The sequence below is a fragment of the Fukomys damarensis genome, unplaced genomic scaffold (genome assembly GCF_012274545.1).
Source record: "Fukomys damarensis isolate Sample0158 unplaced genomic scaffold, DMR_v1.0_HiC HiC_scaffold_28, whole genome shotgun sequence".
Taxonomy (NCBI): Eukaryota; Metazoa; Chordata; class Mammalia; order Rodentia; family Bathyergidae; genus Fukomys; species Fukomys damarensis.
The window spans coordinates 7,151,441-7,170,189 of NW_022900940.1; the positions used below are offsets into that span (position 1 = coordinate 7,151,441).

The 18,749-nt window shown below is 43.0% G+C and overlaps 1 protein-coding gene across 4 annotated transcripts in view; it reads right to left on the bottom strand.

Moving 5' to 3' along the window:
- Positions 1-18,749, bottom strand: part of Pdzrn3 (PDZ domain containing ring finger 3) — a 387,594-nt gene that overhangs the window by 12,248 nt on the left and 356,597 nt on the right. For all 4 annotated transcript variants that reach the window (XM_010629966.2, XM_010629965.3, XM_019208309.2 and 1 more), the window contains 2 exons: positions 8,411-8,658; positions 5,765-5,852 (listed from right to left, as the gene is read on the bottom strand). In XM_010629966.2, coding sequence (XP_010628268.1) covers positions 5,765-5,852; positions 8,411-8,658 — 336 coding nt within the window. The remainder of the gene's footprint in view (positions 1-5,764; positions 5,853-8,410; positions 8,659-18,749) is intronic.

An 18,749-nucleotide genomic window follows, 5' to 3' on the forward strand; every position in this document is an offset into this window, starting at 1 on the left:
GGGGACTCTGGAAATTAAAATTCCTCAAACTTACTGGGTGGTTTGTACATTCTCACCATTTTTTTTCTGCCTCTGATCCAGCCTCATACAACTGAGCATGTTGCTGAAAACACAGAGGTTATCAATACATATCTGTCTGTGATGATGGAGATAAGATTTCAAAGACGACCATGAATCAAACTGGTATGAATAATGTATCAGCATTATCTGAATTACAGCTACCCCCACTGCTGCTATCCTGTTGCTTACTGGGCTAGATGGACTGTTTGATAAAAATGAACAGCTAAACCTGACATTTCAGATGAAACTGACATGATACTCCAATTAAGAGTATTAAAGGGGCCATTCCACTTTGGTGATTCAGCGTCAGCCACTTTAATCAAGGGGGATGCCAGCACTCATCTGCATGGTTTACCCACTGCCAAGAAGCCTTGCCATGGACACATTACTGGTCCATGATCACTACGCAGACTTTTGAATTATCTCCAGTTTCTGTATCTGTGTGTGGTGCTATGAGGATGTAGTCATGTCTCTAAAGACTTTGCATTTTTACCTTATGGACCTTAAATTTGAAATAAAGTAGCAAAGCATTCATTCTTTCCTTCAGTGAATATTTAGGTGCCCCCAAAACACTGGGTTCTTCCCGTTTGCCAGACACTGTTTAAGCAAAAACATGCAAGTGTCCTCTCCTGGAGCTTGCGTGTGGCTCGGGAGAGGAGCAGTAAGTACATAACGGTGGTATGGATATAAACAGTGGCTGTGGAACTGTTTCTGGAGAAGACTGTGTTCCATATAGATCCTGGCTAAGATTACATGCACATGTGAAAGTTCCAGTTTGCAAGTGGCAGTCCAGAGAATGGTAAAGGTCCTGGTTACAATGGAAGCGCTGAGGGGAGGCTGGCTGGGACAGGGCGGGACTGACCCACACAGGAGCTGTTGCCTTGAGCCTCAGAGGCTAATGAGAAATTGCCAGATTGGCTTTGGCCTCCTGCGTTACCTCCAGGACAATCCCAGTTGCACCTGACCTACACTTACGTTACTTCAGGACACCATGTTTGGAGATCATTTTAGACATCCGTGTTGAAACTACACCTCCCCTTTCCTTTCTGGTCTCAGAATGACATCATCACTGCCTAATGCAGGTGATAGCAGCTTCTCAGGCTGGATAGGCTGCTACTGTGGAATCACTGGGGAAATTAAGACAATAGATTAAGGAAAAGGCCTTCTTTATATGTCTATTTTCTTTCTTAATTGCCTACAGGAAGACCTAGAGCAGGTGTTTAGTACCTGAAAATTTATGGTAATTATTTGGCTGCTCAACCCTGGGGATACTTCGAAATAATCCCTTTTACTCTAAGCAGTTTCACAATAACAGGGATTTGACACTTAGCTAAATACGATCATTTTGTGTACTTTAAAAGAGAGATTTTTTTCTTCATATGTATTATCTGTGGAACTGGTTGCTCTTTTGAAGGTGCTGACTTTGGTCTAATTCAACTTAGGCTGAGCAGGGTATCGAGAGGTGGCCCCCTGCTCAAAAACAGACCTAATTTCTTCTGAAATCAAACCCAAGCACTACAACAAAACAGGGTGGAACTTAGAAGACAGACTGTTGCCTGTTCTGAGAAACTTTCTTCATATGTATTATCTGTGGAACTGGTTGCTCTTTTGAAGGTGCTGACTTTGGTCTAATTCAACTTAGGCTGAGCAGGGTATCGAGAGGTGGCCCCCTGCTCAAAAACAGACCTAATTTCTTCTGAAATCAAACCCAAGCACTACAACAAAACAGGGTGGAACTTAGAAGACAGACTGTTGCCTGTTCTGAGAAACCTTGTGAGAATCAAGACAACATGTCCGCCTGCAAGCTGGGTCTGCTTTAGGAAACTTGGTCTCAGCAGTGAGGTTACTTATTGACTGGTTAAATTGACCAGATGACCCGTTACAGACCTACCTCTGAGGTAGGTGGAGATATGGCTACTGTCCACTCATGGAGATTCCGTGCCAGTGGGTGGCCACAGGGAGCCCCAGGATGACTCTGAATGGTTCAATCTGTTCTGTGCTGCTGTACAAAGTACCTGAGGGTGGGTACTTTACACTTCTCTAGGTTATGGTTTTGGAGGTGGCAGGAGTGTGCTGCCGCCATCTGCTCAGCCCCGGTCAGGCTTTCTCACTGCCACGCCACGAGGTGGATGGTACTGTGGTGGGAACACGTGCAGGAAGAAGAAGTAACATAGTACGCCAGGAAGCAAGAGACCAAGACTGGGCTTCACTTCATAACAACCTGCCCTCAGGAGCACTAACTCATTTCCTGAGAGGAGCATTAATCCTGTCTGAGGCAGTACCCTCTCACAGTTTCCACCGCCTCCAGACTGCGACACTGGAGCCTCCACCTCCAGCAGGAACACACACTGAATCCATACCCAACCACGGCACTGAGTCTTTCCTTACCTCAGCCCTCGGAACCTCAGGACAGCTAGTCTTTCCTAGCTGCCCAGTGTCCTACCGGAGACAGAGCTTAGTTAACAGAAATCACCTGGTAGCTCCTAAGTTGCTACTGACAAAAACCACACTTGAAAGCGGCCTGCCCACCCTGTGCTGACTCGTGGTACTCAGTGGCAACCATGGGTCCATGGAGCTGGAGAGGGAGATGTCCATATTTGGGTTTTCGAGGAAATGGAAAGGTAATGTCTTATGGTCCTAAAGTCTTATGAGGTCCTCAAGAGCAGACAGGGTGGTGACTTCTGCTGTTGCATTTCAAAGTGCAAAGAGTAAACAATGTAAAAGATACTCAGAAAAAGCTGGTGAGTTGAATGAAAAACAAGAATGCATGTCAAGTCCCATGGTACCTTAGATCTAACTTAAAATGCTGCATGAGTTTTGTAAATAGTTGGTTTCTTGGCCACTACCTTTATTCCTGGAATGTCTCCAAGGGACTTAGTCCGTTTTAGCCTATTATAACTGTATTCTACAGGGACAGTGTAGATGATATCAGTGCCATGCGCAGCCAGAACCCTACTGATGTGACCGGGAATAAGAGGACATGGAGAGTTGGAAATGGTTATCAGCAGCCATGGAGCTTCTCTAGAGGAGGCAGAGCTTCTCTGACTTTAATGTGTGTGGACCTTGTTGCACCGCACTCACTGACTGTGCAGACCCGGGGGGGCCAAGATTCTGCCTCTGTCACATCTCCCGGGAGAGGCTGGCTGCTGTCCTGCATCACACTGTCACACCTCAGGAACTGCTTGCACCAGATGCAAGAGTTCTCTGGTCTTTGATGCCGAGAAAGCCACTCCCTTCAGGGAGAACTAGTCTGGGCTATCTTTAACACTTCATTAACACTAGCTAACCTTCTTGGAGAAAGAGGAAGCAAGCAGTAGTTGGTGGCCAGGGCTCCTGGTGCTTGGCTGGCATCCTAGTGCTGAACACCAGGATTTGTAACACTGTCTATATCCACTGCATTTACTGATAAGGACTTTCTATTTAAGGTGCCGATACAGTGCTACACACTACCTTAGTTTAAATAAACTGAGTGGAATTAAAGAGATACAGCCGTAAAGTACCTGTTGTGGTGAGAGTTAGCTATAGTAAAAACTTGTAAAGCATAATAGCCCAGATTGGGCAGGTGATGGGGGTGCTCAGTGAGTCTCCCCAATCTTATGTGAACACCTCCACATAGTAGAGCTTTCCCGGGGGTCACAGTAGCTTCCCTTTGAATCTGTAAGTTATTACCAACTAAGTAACTAATGGACCCGTGCTGCTATAAACTCAAGTTTGAACATCCAAGACTAAAATTCTGTGCTACTTTATAAATGTAACTTCTGAGATATTTGACAGCTTTTGAAAGATCTCTGCTTTGTGACCAGTATAATGACCATCGAAAGACAGTATCCTCTCATAAAGATTGTTAATCAGCCCTTTTTTTCTGGGCCCCAGAGAACTACAGTCAGAGGAAATATACACATGTGCATTGACTGGACCAAAGAGGTTTAGGAAATCTGGCTCCTGTATCTGCTCCTCTTCCCCAGGGGATTTACTGTTTCTAATTCAGGAGTCAAGATTTTGAGGGCTGGGGATTTTGCTCAGCTCAGTGGCACTCTGCCTGCCTTGCAAGAGCAAGGTCCTGAGTTTGATCCCGGTTAAAAAAAAAAACAATGAAATTCTGAGATGTCCCTTAGGAAGTCTGTTTAGTTTTGTTCAATCTGGCATTTCCCAAATGTATTTGATTATGGAAGTCCCTTTGGGAAGAAGGCTTATTAACAGCTTACGATACAAGGATCCTGTGAGAGTCATCAGTTGCTCGTGGAACTGGACTGAATCTATGGGAGATAGGCTGCTTTCACTAAGACTCAGAATCCTTATTATTCTTTTAAAATGATAAGGATCCATTACCTGGAGCAATTACTGGACGGCATGTATGTTGGTTGGAAAGACACAGAATCCTTATTATTCTTTTAAAATGATAAGGATCCATTACCTGGAGCAATTACTGGATGACATGTATGTTGGTTGGAGGCTGACAGTAAGCAGAAAGTCAATAGTTTTTATTCTTAGAGTAACTGCCTTTCCTGTTTAGACCAGGTGTAGTGGGAGAAGAATTTGAATTTTCACATGAAATATCACCGAGTCAATCATACCTCTAGTGATAAATGCTTGACTGTGACCCCGTCTGGCTGTAGGTGAGCAGCCAGTTCACCTACCACTTGCACACTTTCGTTGGCCTTCATCCTTTGTTTTGATTGAGGGCTCTGGGTAACATGAAAGGAATGCTCTAGGAATACAGCTCTTTTCTACTTGTTAGCTGCTTCTGTCACTGAGCAGGACCCACTGCTGCTACCTAACGCACCCCTTTCAGTAGGGCAGCCCAGATCACAGTGGTTGGCCCTGAAATTGGATAGAGTGTCAGTGCTTTACCCTGGCCGAGCTAAGTGTGCCGAAGGGCTTGCCTGTTAACATCAGCCATCATTTTAAAAAGATGCTGTATTACCCTGTTCCAGAGAATCGGTTTTCAAAAATTCTCTTACTATTTTTTCAAAACGTTTTGAAATATGACATAAAGGTTTTCCATAAATATACATAACTACATCATGGAATTTGGTGTTTTCCCCAGTCTGTCACTCTCACTAAAAGGGAAAAGAAATAGGAGTCTGTTGCCTATCTGGTGACTATTAAATATTTTAAAACTTACAAGAAGACAATATGACATCATGTAGCATCTAGAAGCTTGAGGTATATTTGCCCTTAAATTACACTACAGGAGAGTTAAGAGATTTATTTAACTTCTTCAAGATTGGTGTTAGAGGCCAGGGATTTAGCTCAGTGGTTCGGTGGCAAAAAACAAAAAAAAAAAAATTGGTGTTAGAAATCCTGAAGCTGGAGAATCAGTACACACACTCTTTTTGTTGGAGATGTTACTAAAGTGAATGTAGCCTATCAATCTCCTGAGCATTTGCCTTTAAGGAAAAAGTGGTGATGATATACAAGATAGGAAGGCAAGGAAATTTATAGTAGTTACAAGAATATAAAGATGGCATGAAGTCAAAAGTTGTGAACAGGACTACTGTCCTATCTTTTAATTTTCTTTTTTGGGACTTTTTTTTTTGGCTGTTTTGAAGCAAAGGGGAGAAGAAAAAGCTCAAAGAGCATGACTGAAAGTGATTTTTTTGAACATTTAATTAGCACTTGTTTCTAGGCTTATAGAGAACTTCCTAGCCATTCTATGTTTGTACTAATAACTCCTAAAATGAGAGTAGGCTGTTCTTCATACCTCCAGCTCCAGCTCCTCCCTGTCCATCTCCTGATGGACGTCCCCCATGTAGTCATTTGGATCGTAGTACTCATGGGCTGAGGGGTGCCTGAAAACAAAAAGAGGCAAAATCTTTAAAGCCCTGCTGAGGTGTCATCTGCTGTCGTCACACCAGGGCAGCCCGGCAGCACTTCTGAGGGTGCGGGCCCTTTTGTGGTCAGGAAGTCCTCCTAATATTTCCGCCACTTTTATTAAAGCTCGTTTCCTGTGGGAGAAGTTAAGTTGGAGGTGAGAGGTGAGGTGAGGTGGGCTGTATATTTTACCTAGAGTCCCTCCGCAGGCCCACTGGCATGGACTCAAGATGACTCACTTCTGACTTGGTATCTGGGCAGGAGATGGGCCCATAGCTCCTGCTTATTACTTCGGTGTTTGTTTTCTATTTCTGGGGAGAAATAGTCTTGACTTCAGGTCAGTTCTGAGGGCCGTGATTGAATTTGTTATGCTCTCATCTTGGACAGACAGTGTCTTTGTGAGCTTTCTGGCTTGAATGCACCTGACCCCACGGAAGGTACCAGTGCACCCACATAGGCATAAACGGGCATGTGTGTGTGTAGTACATACTTGTCTTACGGGGAGACCAGGAACTTGTGTTTCCCTAGGACAACATGTGTACAATGTGTAAAACATAGTTCATAGAGCCATCTCCTGGAAATGTCATTAATGGAAGCTCTAAGGGAAAAGCAATGGGAATTTAACAGGCCCAGTCAGCAGCTCTGCAGGAGCTTAGAGTCCACAGAGCCAGATGCTGATGGAAGGCTTCTGCCTGGGAATGTTGGCTGGGGACCCAAACCTTCACGTTCTCAAAGGTCAGGCAGCAATCAAGGGGCACTGGTGGTCCCTCTCAGGCACTTAGCTTTGAAACAACACATCAGACTTGAGTGGTCATTCAAACAAGACTTGGCTTTCAATTTTCTGGACCCATCAGGCAAATATACTGCCTGCACTTAAGGACCTTTTAGTCCTGAGGATACTGTTGGAAGGTTTGGGCTTTCAGGCATCAACTTAATGCTCCTGTCCATCCCTGATGCATGCTCTTGTTGCTGGCTGACTTTGCAGCCACAACCTGCAGAGGCCTGACCTCTGGACTCTGACATTTCTCAAGTTGCCCCCAGGGATAAGTCTTGTCATGTTAACTAGACTTAAGAGGAAATTAGGGGTTTGTCTTCTGAAAGGCCTGTCACCATGATAGTTCAACATTTTAGAGTTGCAAGTGGCCTTAAAGGCCTCATCAATAAAGTGAGGCAGTCCTGCTCTGTAACATCACAGAACTGGTCTGAATGGGCCATCTGTATCCCAGGATCAGCTGGGACATTACACAGTGTGAGGGCTAAGAGCTGAGCTCCTGCAGCACTGCCATCCTAGCTGTGCAGAGCTGGTGCGTCTGAAGGGCCTTGTCCGTCTAGGAGAGCCAGCCGAGAGCAAAAGGGAGCTAACAGGTCTCTACACACTCACGCAGTGTGTCAGGAGGAGACCCCGTCTGCTCCTTTTACACACTGTCAGCTGCAGCAGAGCTTACTTACTCTTATCAAGTCTGGGGAATTAGCCCTGGGTCCCAGTGACTCCTAACCAGTAAACCCCTTGTGATGAAAGGCAAGCCTCTGTCCAGGATTGGATGGGACCAGAGGAGACGTGTACTTGCTCCAGTTACACAGTTACTCAGAAATATCAGTCACTCAGAGGCTTTTCCTACAGGAGGAATGCACTCTTTCAAATAATGCCAGTCCATTTTCTGAACCAAACTGGAGCCAAGATGGTAAAAAGCCAAGGGTGTGACGTGTCAAAGATAGTACAGGTTCACATGTGAAAAGCTGTGTCTAACTGGACCTCTCTAAGCCAGGATCTATCTTGCAAAGTTTCTGACTCTGTTCTTCCCGTTTTATGTCAGACACAAAATTAACTATCACCGGTCTCATTTATGAAACATGTACCATATACCATGCTGAGAACTTTTATGCCCATTTTAATGCACCACAGGAAAAGTAAAGCCCAGGGAAATGAAGAAAATGACTTTACTGCATCCCTAGAAAATACAATGAACATCAGCATGTCTGACTTGCAGGCTCTGAGCTGTTGTCTGTGGCAGAAGGTTAGGTAAGGGAAGAGTCATTTGTGAAGGAATGAATGCAGTACTGATACGAGGCAGGCACGGATGGGCTTACTGCATGGATGTGGGTTTGAAATGCTACCCAAGGAAGCAAAAGCTATAACCTCCAGGGATCTTCTGACACTCACAGCTTACTTTGTTGTCTACTTAAAAGAACAATCAGCATTCCCTCCAGTGATACCTACAAAATCTCCACATTACCATTTGCGGTGATTAAATTTTATTCCAAAACAACTTTTACAACGTTTGTAAGTAATTTTATCCTTAGAATATAATTTGAATAACTCTGCCCCAAGGTTATAATAAAGTCATTAATATGTCGGAGCTGTTTTTGAGCAGGATTCGATTTATTGCCTCTATAAACAATAAAGTTAAACATGGGGAACGTGGAGGAAAATTATAAGATGCATTAATTTTTTCACTGCATGAAAGGCAAGACACTAACATTGCCACAGTTCTTTGCCAGGCGTAACATGTCAGGGTGCCACGATCGGGTTACTTACTCTTCTGGCAGGAGGTAGGGGTCCAGCACGGGTGAGCTGGGAGAGGACATCTTTGTCAGGGCCATGATGTGCTCGAAGGTGATGTCGGTCTGGGTGCCTGTGTCCACCAACTGCGACTCCACAGGAGGGCTGAACATTTTGGTCCGAGGCGTTCTTCTCAACACCTGCACCACAATGGGCTCCTTAGCGGTCTTAAAAGCTTCCACGGCCTGGTCATGAGTTGCTCTGGATAAGTCTTTGCCGTTGACCTGTTGACAGAGATTTAAGGTTGGATGGGTTACAGTGAAGTGGGAACTGGAAAGGTAGATACACAGTTTGAGTGCTCTGGGGAGGAAGCAGCCAAGTGGGAGACACAGGTTGGGGTGTCAGAGAGCTTCCACGCTCTGTGTTCTGGTTTCCCAAAGAATACCTGCTGGGCAGGGGGTGAGACTGGAGGTATACAGATCTGACACTGAATAATAAATCTCACAGCAGGGAAGTCTTGGCTTCCTAGTGGAATGTCTTTAATGCAATTTCATCACTTGGTAATCTTGCCTGTGAAAGAAAAGACCAGCCTCAGGCTCCCAGACTTTACACCAGGCAATAAGAGCTAACTAGAAATTAATTACACTGTTATGTTTTCATGGGGTGTATTTCCCCAGTTTTTGTTAGGTGATACTAGTTTTTCTTTTATGGAAGTGATATGCAGTTTCCTCCTAAATTTCATTCATTTGCTTTTCCTTAAAAAGTCCATTGACCAAGTCTGGGTAGCATTAGTCAAAGGGAGGAAAGACCATACTGAAAATAAAACTATTGTTTTATATCCAGTAAAAAAAAGTTCATTGAAACTAGAAAGTGACAATACTTTATTAGCCATAGGTGGATGCAGCAAGCATCAGAGAAGAGATGCAGATAACCTATGGCTGAGAAAACAGCAAGCTGAATTGCTGTTTTCTTTCCCACTTATTGTAGATAACTGCAGCACCGAAGCCTGAAGGCTACCACATGACTTCAATGAGGATTCCCCTCAATAATTCTCTCCTCATTGCCTGGGAAGCATTGAAAGTATGTGTACCTCTTTCCTCTACAGCCTCTGATAAGCTATGTGTGATGACATTAGTTCCTGGCGGGTCAGGATGTGGGATTCTATGTCCAGGATTCTGCCAGTGGTAAAGTCAGTGCTAAGTCAACATAGTTCTACCTGCAGAACCACCTTATACAGGATACAACAGAAACCAGAATCTTCTATCTAGAATGTGAAGTCATTTCAAGCATCACACACGTCCAGCTGTTTCATTTTCCTTCTCCCTTTCCCTCCCCCAGAAAATACAGTATGTGCAGACAGTTCCCTGACATTGTATGGTCAGGTGTATGAAACTTGTCTGGCTCAAAAATATTTTAGTATTTTATTCTCCATGTATCTGGTTTTTTAAGATCCAATTTAAAATGCTAGTATTGGACAGAACATGCGGCCACATACATCCCCTAACCTCTCAGATCTGTGGAGAGCACTGCCGCATTCTAACAGCTTCACATAGGAGGTGCCGAGTTTGAATGTCTTAAATTGATGGTCCATTCTTTAAATGTGCATACTTTAGCATTTACTTACAAAGGCCCAAATGAGCAAGAAACCACAGCCTTCCCCTGCCTGTCATATAGTTGCCCACTTCCTATTCGTGTCATAGCATGCTGACAGTTATTCCATGCTCTATGGTGAGGTGCTTTGATTTCTCTTGGTTCAAGCAGAACAGGAGCATTGATTGTGCTGTTAGCTCCCCCCACCTGCCCCCAACCCTATAACACCTCCCAAGTGTTCATAGAGTACTCTGCAAACAACTAACTGTTGGGTTGAGAACTAGATGTCAGAAGTTCATATGAATCACTGGAGTTAATTAATGACTGGGATCCAGTCCACTTTAAGTAACTTACTTACATCATGCGGAAGGTAGACAGAAGAAAAACTCCACGTTGCAAAAGGACTGAAGTGTGCAGGTAAACAAGGGAATATGTGTGTCACCAAACATAATCCCCTACCCAGAGGGTGGGGACCATCTGGATTTAACCTACAGCTGCCTTCATGCCTCCTCCTTTGACAAAAGAATGAAAGGACATGAGAGAAATTTTCCTAGGTTTCCAAACTAGATTCCCATTATGGTTTCTTCCTTGCCTAGAGCCCAGAATACTTAGGGCTTGGGCTACACGGGAATGAGGTGGGACTGGGTAGATGAAAGGCAACTGGAATAGTGGGAAATTTATGCCCAAGCAAAAGGATGAGAGTCATGTTTTCCAATAATGTGTGACACCAAGAGTCAAATACAGATGTGAGTAGCTCCTGTCCAAAATGCTAGGCTTCAAAGTACTTAGGATTTTCGATCTTAAAAAACAAAAACAAAAAAACACCATAAACCGAAGTATTTGCATAAGGCTTTTCAGGTTGTGCATCTCCAATGTAAAGTCTGAAAGTCAAAATGCTCTGAAATCTGAAACTTTGAGTTACACTGCTCAAAAACTTTCAGATTTCAGAGCACTTCAGATTTCATAATTAGGGATGCTCAACCTGTAATACAGGAATTTACAATGCAACAGTAAATCAATGCCAGCACCCTTAGGAGATATGGGTGTGGCCAATTCCCATTAGTCACTATGTCTCCAATCCTCGGTATTCACTGGGGATGGCTTGTACCAGTGTGTTCACTCACAGTGAACTCAGATATCAAGATTTTTTAAAAAAATATGCCAAATACATGCATTCTTTCTTTGCATATAAATAACAAGCCTTTGCCTAAAGGCAGTAAATATGGGACTTTCCTTCTATGGTGCAGTATCTTTACTCTTCAACTTCCAGTTCTCCTTAAAAGAGACACACCGCTTAGTGAATAGATGGAAGGGAATCAGCCTTGACCTCAGGAGTCTTTTACTTGTGTCTAACAGATGAATTCATCTTACAAGTCTTTACTTTTTAACATACTATAAGGTCTTACAAACCCCACACAGGCAACATCAGCTGCCCTGTCCACTAGCATCCCTTCTAACTTGCTTCCTCTCTGAAGGGACAGCTCCTGTGTGCCTCCTTCCTACCAGATCAGGCATCTTCATCTTTGGGGAAGGACACATGAGGTGGGATTTTGATAGGATTTAGCCTATCAAAAGACTAAATTTAATCCTTCTGCCTAATGATGCATTTAGGCAAGAGGGTGCTATGTAATTCTGCCTGACAGGTTGAGATGGGGAAGTGGCTAGAGAGCTTGAGTTTTAAGTTCATTCTTTTCTCTTTATATTTTTATTAGTATATATTTGTAGTAAATGAAGATTGCATTTATTGTAGGGGGTTGGTACATGTACATAACACATCTTAATTCTGTTTTCAGCCCTTTCCCCTTCCTCCGTCTCTTGATCATCTTCCCTTTTGCAAAACATCTATGTCCCTGTTTCCTATTATCTATTTTTTATTTTGCTCTTTATGTAAAGATTGTCATTTAAGAAAAACCATTTCAGCTTGTGTGTATGATTTATTTCACTTAAAATATGGTCTCAAGGTGCATCCATTTTCCTTGCAAAACATCTATGTCCCTGTTTCCTATTATCTATTTTTTATTTTGCTCTTTATGTAAAGATTCTCATTTAAGAAAAACCATTTCAGCTTGTGTGTATGATTTATTTCACTTAAAATTATGGTCTCAACGTGCATCCATTTTCTTACAGATAACTCGTTTATCTTTCTTTATGGCAGAGTAGTACTCCACTGTGTATAAATGCCACATTTTCTTTATCCAGTCATCTGTTGATGAATGTATAGACTGCTTCCAAGGTTTAGCTATTATGAATTGTGCAGCTATAGACATGGGTATGCATGTGTTATTGTAATATGATAATTTTAACGCTTTTGGGAGGATGCCTAGAAGAGAAATGGTTGATCAAATGGAATTTGTATGAGGAATCACCATACTGATTCCTAACAAGGACAGGAGGCAGGGCTGGTCCCTTCTGGACTTGAGTCAAGTCACTCACATGCAATTCATATACTGTGACGGTAGCTCAGGACCAGGTATGAAACCAGCTTCAAAGATCCAGTTAACACGCTGAGTATGGCACAGCAGAGAAATGGGAGGATTGGGGTCTCTGGTGATATTACTGCATGAGTGAACTAACCAAGATGAGACTCTCTTACTACTATAAATATGTGTAATTTTTTCCAATACATCCCATATACTTTAAGCATTTGATATAGATCTTAACGACTCATAGTCCAAAACATCCTAAGTGGTGTAAACACCACAGAGACATATGGTACAATTAGGCACAATTGCATTTTAAAAATTTTTTCCTAAAGACATTCTTCTAGCTGTATAAAAGAGTTAGTGAAAATGCTACTCTGATTAGAGCTGCATCTTAATCAGCTCACTTTTATAGTGATGGAAACAACTGGTTTCCTTGGATAGATTCTTAAATATTTAAATGATACTATAAAATGGTATATACAGGATCTAGTTGAATCAGTCCAAGCTGTGAGGATTCCTAGGGGGCAAAGCGCTCCCCTGGGTCATGATTCCTTCAGTGCCAACCCTCGGTTATATTAAAAGCATTGATATAGTAACACCCATTGTGTCTTCCTGCTTGGTCCCTCCAAGTGGGCATGGGACTTTGGGTAACTGAGAAATGCCCTATGGGCTAACAAGGATGTCACTGGTGCTATGGCTGGTTTCCATAGGAAGGCTTTTCTAGCAACTGTGCCAAAGGGAATAAATTCAGCAGTCCAGTGCCAAGCAGTTTGCCATCAAACACAGTTCAAGCCATGACCTCTGCAAACTAGGTTTCCTCTTTATTTCTTACAGCTGGTCTTAAGGGACTTTTTGTTGTTGTTGTTGTTGTTTTGTTTTGTTTTTTTGAGACAGGGTCTCACTATGTAGTTGAGACTGACCTGGAACTCATTATGTAGCCCAGGCTTGAACTCAGAGCAATCCTTCTGCCTCAGCCTCCTGAGTGCTGGGATTACAGGCGTGAGCCACCGTGCCAGGCTTAAGGGACATTTGTGTACAGAAAGGCTTCACACTCCCTGCCTGTGTTCCCAGCTACCAAAATATGTAAGAATATTTTCAATTCTTGACTTGGGATTCTCAGGGATGGGAGGGCATTTCAAGAGATAAATTTTACAGGGCTTGACCTCTGCCATGCAAGCTTCTTGACAAGGTATTTTAGGGATCATTACATTCTCTTAAAAGATGATGAGACAAGGCGGAAGTTTACTATCCTAGACGATCCATTTTTGCAGCCAAATTTGTTTTGAATTACCCTGTGCACATAACACTTATTACACTGTCATCTTGGAATCACATCACTGAGAGACTTAGCAAGGTGATGACTCTGGTGCACGCTGGCAGCCAACCGAGAATGACAACCTTTATTCTTGGGATTAGCATTGCAGCCACATTACACGAAACGGCGCTGATGATGGCTCCGATTACAGACAGAATGCGCATCCAGTGACGTTTGGCCCAGTCAAATTAAATATCATTAACTCGCCCAATTGAGCAGATTGCCTTTAAAACAGTTTATGCAGCTCTAAAACCAAGTAAATGGAATGTTTTGGAACAAGAAATGCTGATTGCAAACTTTATCTTTATTATAAATTAAATGCCTAACTTATTCACCTAAGGCTTTGGCTGGTCTCCTGGGACTGAGGTGCAATTATGGTGAAAATCCAATCAGTTAGTTTCAAGGCAAACAACACTGCCGCAAATACGACATGACACTAAGGAACTTCAGAGAGGTCCTTTAACATAAAATCTCCCGCAACAAGCCAGACAGTTACGCTGAGGGCATGGAATACTTATGCTTCCTTTTTGGTTGCAGTTCAAGCTCTGCATTTGAGGTCCTTGTGGTTGTCTTTTCCACTGTCAGTTCTGAGAACTAATGCAGAGTAGGTGGGTATTTCATTTATGGGTGAAATTCATAGACTTTGGTTACTTACTCAGTGTTTACCACGGTAAGGAAGTGAGGCAATTTCCCTTCTTGGCTACTAGGATGCTCCTAGAAGAATCTGCTGGAGAAAAATGAGCTTTTGGGAGCCACCAGGGAAGCCCAATGAATGCATAGTGAGGAGGTGGCATTTACAACTCATGAGGACTTGGGCACACTGTGATCTACCTGCTCTGATAGGCCAGGCTAAAGCTCTCACTGGGCCCATAACTCAGGAAGACGCTCAGTTTTCACTGGCTACCTAGAGACACCACTGGATGCTATTGTCGTAGCACTGCCTTGTAACCCCTATGAGCCCAAACAGCTTTTCTGTAACTTGACAATAAGCAGTACAGGGCATTCTGCAGTGTAACATTTGTAGACAGCGCACCATGCTCTCTTTCAATTTACATAATGCGTATTTATGGGAGACATTTGGTGTCTGAGAATCAAGGTATCACAGTCACCTCTGTTTCCGATTACATGTTTGAACGACCCCAGTATAAAATGCTAATGCAATTTTAAATTCAGCCTACTATAAATTGTGCCCCTGGCTAAAATCCAACTTTTATAGGGATCATTTAATTAAATTTAGGGGCAGTGATTTTATTCTGTAAAATATCACACCAATGTTTTCAAACTAATTAAAACTTAAGATTCCACTGGAAGCTATAGACAATGATAAACTACACAGAGAGAAAAGTGAAGGGTTTGGAGCCCTGATATAGGTTGGATTAAAAAAATCTATTTTCAGTTGGGAAACTCCTGGGTTTCTTAATTTATTTCAAATTTATGTTCTGCTCTAGGGCTTGATAAAGGGAAGGCAACTTCTCTCCAATGTAGATATGATGGGCGGTATGGAGGCATATAAGTCTTGGTGAACTGATGGTATTTAAGTGTGGTACTGCTGAGTACAGTTCTTCTCTTTGGAGATCTGTATTTGTAAACAGACCATATTAACATAGACTTCGGTTCTTATGTAGTAACACCTTGAACCTGTATGGGTAGCCTGGTTCTAATAGGGCCCTCAGTGGAATGTGTCCAATGAGAATTTCTAAACTTATCCTGACAACATTTCCACGACTGCACAATCCCCCTCCTCAAGGGTGGATAACCTGCACAGCTGATTTTATAACCTGGATAATCTTCTTAAAGGAGCCTTCCTTGTGTCTAACTTAAGTATCTTACACTTTAAAATCTTTCATCTTTTCCCTAAAAATAGAATATTTTGATGTATCTTAAAGAAATAGAAGCTAAAAATCATACATATACTTAGTTTTAGAAAATAAGTATTAGAATAGCATAAAATGTCCTCTTCTCAAATACCAACCCATTCTTAACTAACATCTTGGGAGCCTTGACATTATCAGCGTGAAATTTCATTTTAAGTGACAGCATATCCATTACACTTCAGTATATTTTTTGAGTATGTGCCTTAAAATTAATGTGCATGGTTTTGCACCATCTTAAAGCAAGAGCCTAACATACCATAGGCGAAGCACTGTGAGTATTTGGAAACAAGGCATTTCTCAAGCCATATCCCACTGCATTCTCTATTGGAACTTGAGAAAAACACATGTATACTTAGTACAAAATATTTCTGACCTTAAATTTATATAGAAGCATTTGTCAATAAGTATTAAGGAAAGTATCTTCTACCTTGTGGAAATCAGAAAAGAGTGAAGTTCAGAATGGTCTCAGTGTGTTTGCTGAAGAACGTGGTGGCTGTGACCCACCTCTCCTGCCAAGGCTGGGTTCTGAACTCTAGGTGACAAGGTAGAGCCTCTTCAAGTGAGAGAGACAGGAGACAAGAAATTCCAAACTTAGAGACCTCAAAGAAAATGCAAATGGTTCCTTTTTCTTGCTCGGCTGACTGTCTGACTGTGTGTCTGTCTGTCTGTCTTCCTTTCTCATTTCTCTGCAGAACCACTGTATATGATTATGAACGTATGTATGATTATGTATGCTGTGCAGTGAGCTAAGTGCTCAGGGAAGGAAGTGAAAAGAATGGTCAGGTGGTGGGTTAGAGGCTGTGTCCCTCAGAGGAAGGGGTAGAGGTGCCAGAAGGGCTAGCACAGGTTCAGCTCTGGTTGTCACCAGGTCACGGTGTCACCATGGCATGGAAAACCCAAGGTGACCTGGCCTCTGGATCCACGAGACAAGCTCCTGGCTACTCAGAGAGCTCGTCTCCATGCCGAGATTGAGCAAGGTGCTTTGTTGAGCACATGTGGACTGAATAGTCCCTAGAAGCAGGATGGTGCCCACTGCTCGCCTAGCTGTCAATAAGTGCTCTGCACACAACTGCAGTGCTAGGGTTTCTGACCTGTCACACAGAATGAAGCCAACTGCACTTCCTACTCTGTTCAAGATGCCTGTGACTCCTACCTGCATGAGATTCAGGCTAAGTTCGTGGTATAGATGATTACATGCTTGTGTATGCGTCAACTGCATTGAATTCAAGACCTACTGGTATTATCTTCTTTTGCCAAAGCATATATGGCCACACAGTACAGAGGAAGGCTTGGTTAGGTGTCTGCAGGGACACACCCAGAACCTCTATCCCTTCCTTCTCACTGGCGTGAACTTCCTATTGGTGTCATATGTATCTTGTATAAACTTGTATGTGTTACACGTGTTCCTCAAAGACCAAAGGGCTGGTTAACATAACAGGTCTACCATCGATCCTTTAATTATCAGAGCAGATTTGTGGGAAGATTCTGCCACCCACAAAGATACAGACTGGCAGAATTGGAAAGAATGTTAAAAAGTGTGTTTCAATGATGTTTTATGTTACTAGTGATTTTAAGTTTCACAGTTAGGGCATATCCTGTGGATGCAGGAGCTCCACACAGAGGGTGGTCCACTGTCAAAGGTGAAGGCTATGGCTTAGGGCTTCTGTGTCACCTTGAGTAGGTTATTCAACTGTGCTGCCTCAGTGTACTTACTTGTGAGATGGGTTAATGGCAGGAAGTGGGTCCCCAGGTTGATCACAGATTTGGGCTCTGCAGAGAAACTCCTTAGGGGTCATGCCCTGGAGGACAGTGAATGCTCCATGAATGTTAACTCCTTACAATCCTCAATGACTGGACACATCACTAGTGATCCCACTCTTCCACGTACTGATGAAGTGGGGACAGAGGCCCAGTCACATAGGGTGAGAGTGGAGGTATTACTGGGACGCTGGCTGAGACACACAGTGGTTTAAATTCCTGTGATGCCACTTAGCCAAAGGTTTGGCTTTGTGTAACGTTTCCCACCTCTGTGTGCCTCAGTGTCCTCAACCAAAAATGGTGACCATTTAGCTATATACCGCGTAGGTAGTAACTCCCTGATGTATCAAAGTACAGCTCTCCTCACAATGACTGATGCCAGCTGCTCTTACAACTGTCCAAACTTGGACATCTGAAAATGAGGATGTGAAGGTTCACTGCAGATAGGTCAGCACCACTAGCAGCACCTTTTATAGGAATCACTAGCCCACATCTGGGCTCCTAAATATTCGAATTGCCAGGTAGTAGGCTTTCTGTTTCTCAGGCAGGAACTAAAAGCCCAAGAAACTAAGATGCTTGCTAAAAGGTACACAGATTATGAAAGTTAAGATGGGCTTTAAAGCACAGCTACTGGATTTGAAAGATCGTGTTCCAGTCACAGGGCTTCATGGCTGGTGCTGCCTTCTTCTGACTTGAGCCAGGAAGCCTAGGAAGGGTTGGAGGTTAATAGTTGATTATCCTGATCCCTGGGTGTGAGGATGTCATGGAAAGGAAAGGAGCAGTGGGCCCCAGACAAGGAACTGAGGCTCCATGGAGAACAATGATTCTCACAACAGAGGGCGTCTTCCTGTGTGTGTCACGATGAGGGGGGTGGGCTCTGCCACGTGGACCAGCTGGCCAAGGCTCTGGACTCCTCCATGATCTCACTCTGGTCACGGCAACTGTGGTTCACAAGTAGAGTGAGGAAAACACGACCCCCTCAAACCTGTCCTACCCCTTTTATTGCAGAGAGGGAAACAGGGAAACCTAATGTCTTCTGTCACTTGGTTTCTTACTGAGCTCTCTCATCCCTTATCACATTTTAATATGTTTGTCCTCCAGACGTCCTACAGGAACTCTGTAGTGCTGGAACACTACTGAAATTGTTACGAGGACAAAAGTGATGCCAGTCATTTGTTAAAGCAGAAAATAAGAAATAGAATGCATTTTTTTTATGCCCTTCAATCTTAAAGAGAAGTAGGACCCAGAAAGCAAGCTCTGAAAAAAGGTTTACTGGATATAATATCCCAAACTATTTGCTCCTCTTAAGATAATGAAATTTCTTAACTATCCTTAAGTGACACAAAAGTCAGGTAAGAAAGCAATGAACACCAGCAAAAAAAAAAAAAAAAAAAAAAAAAAAAAAAAAAAAAAAA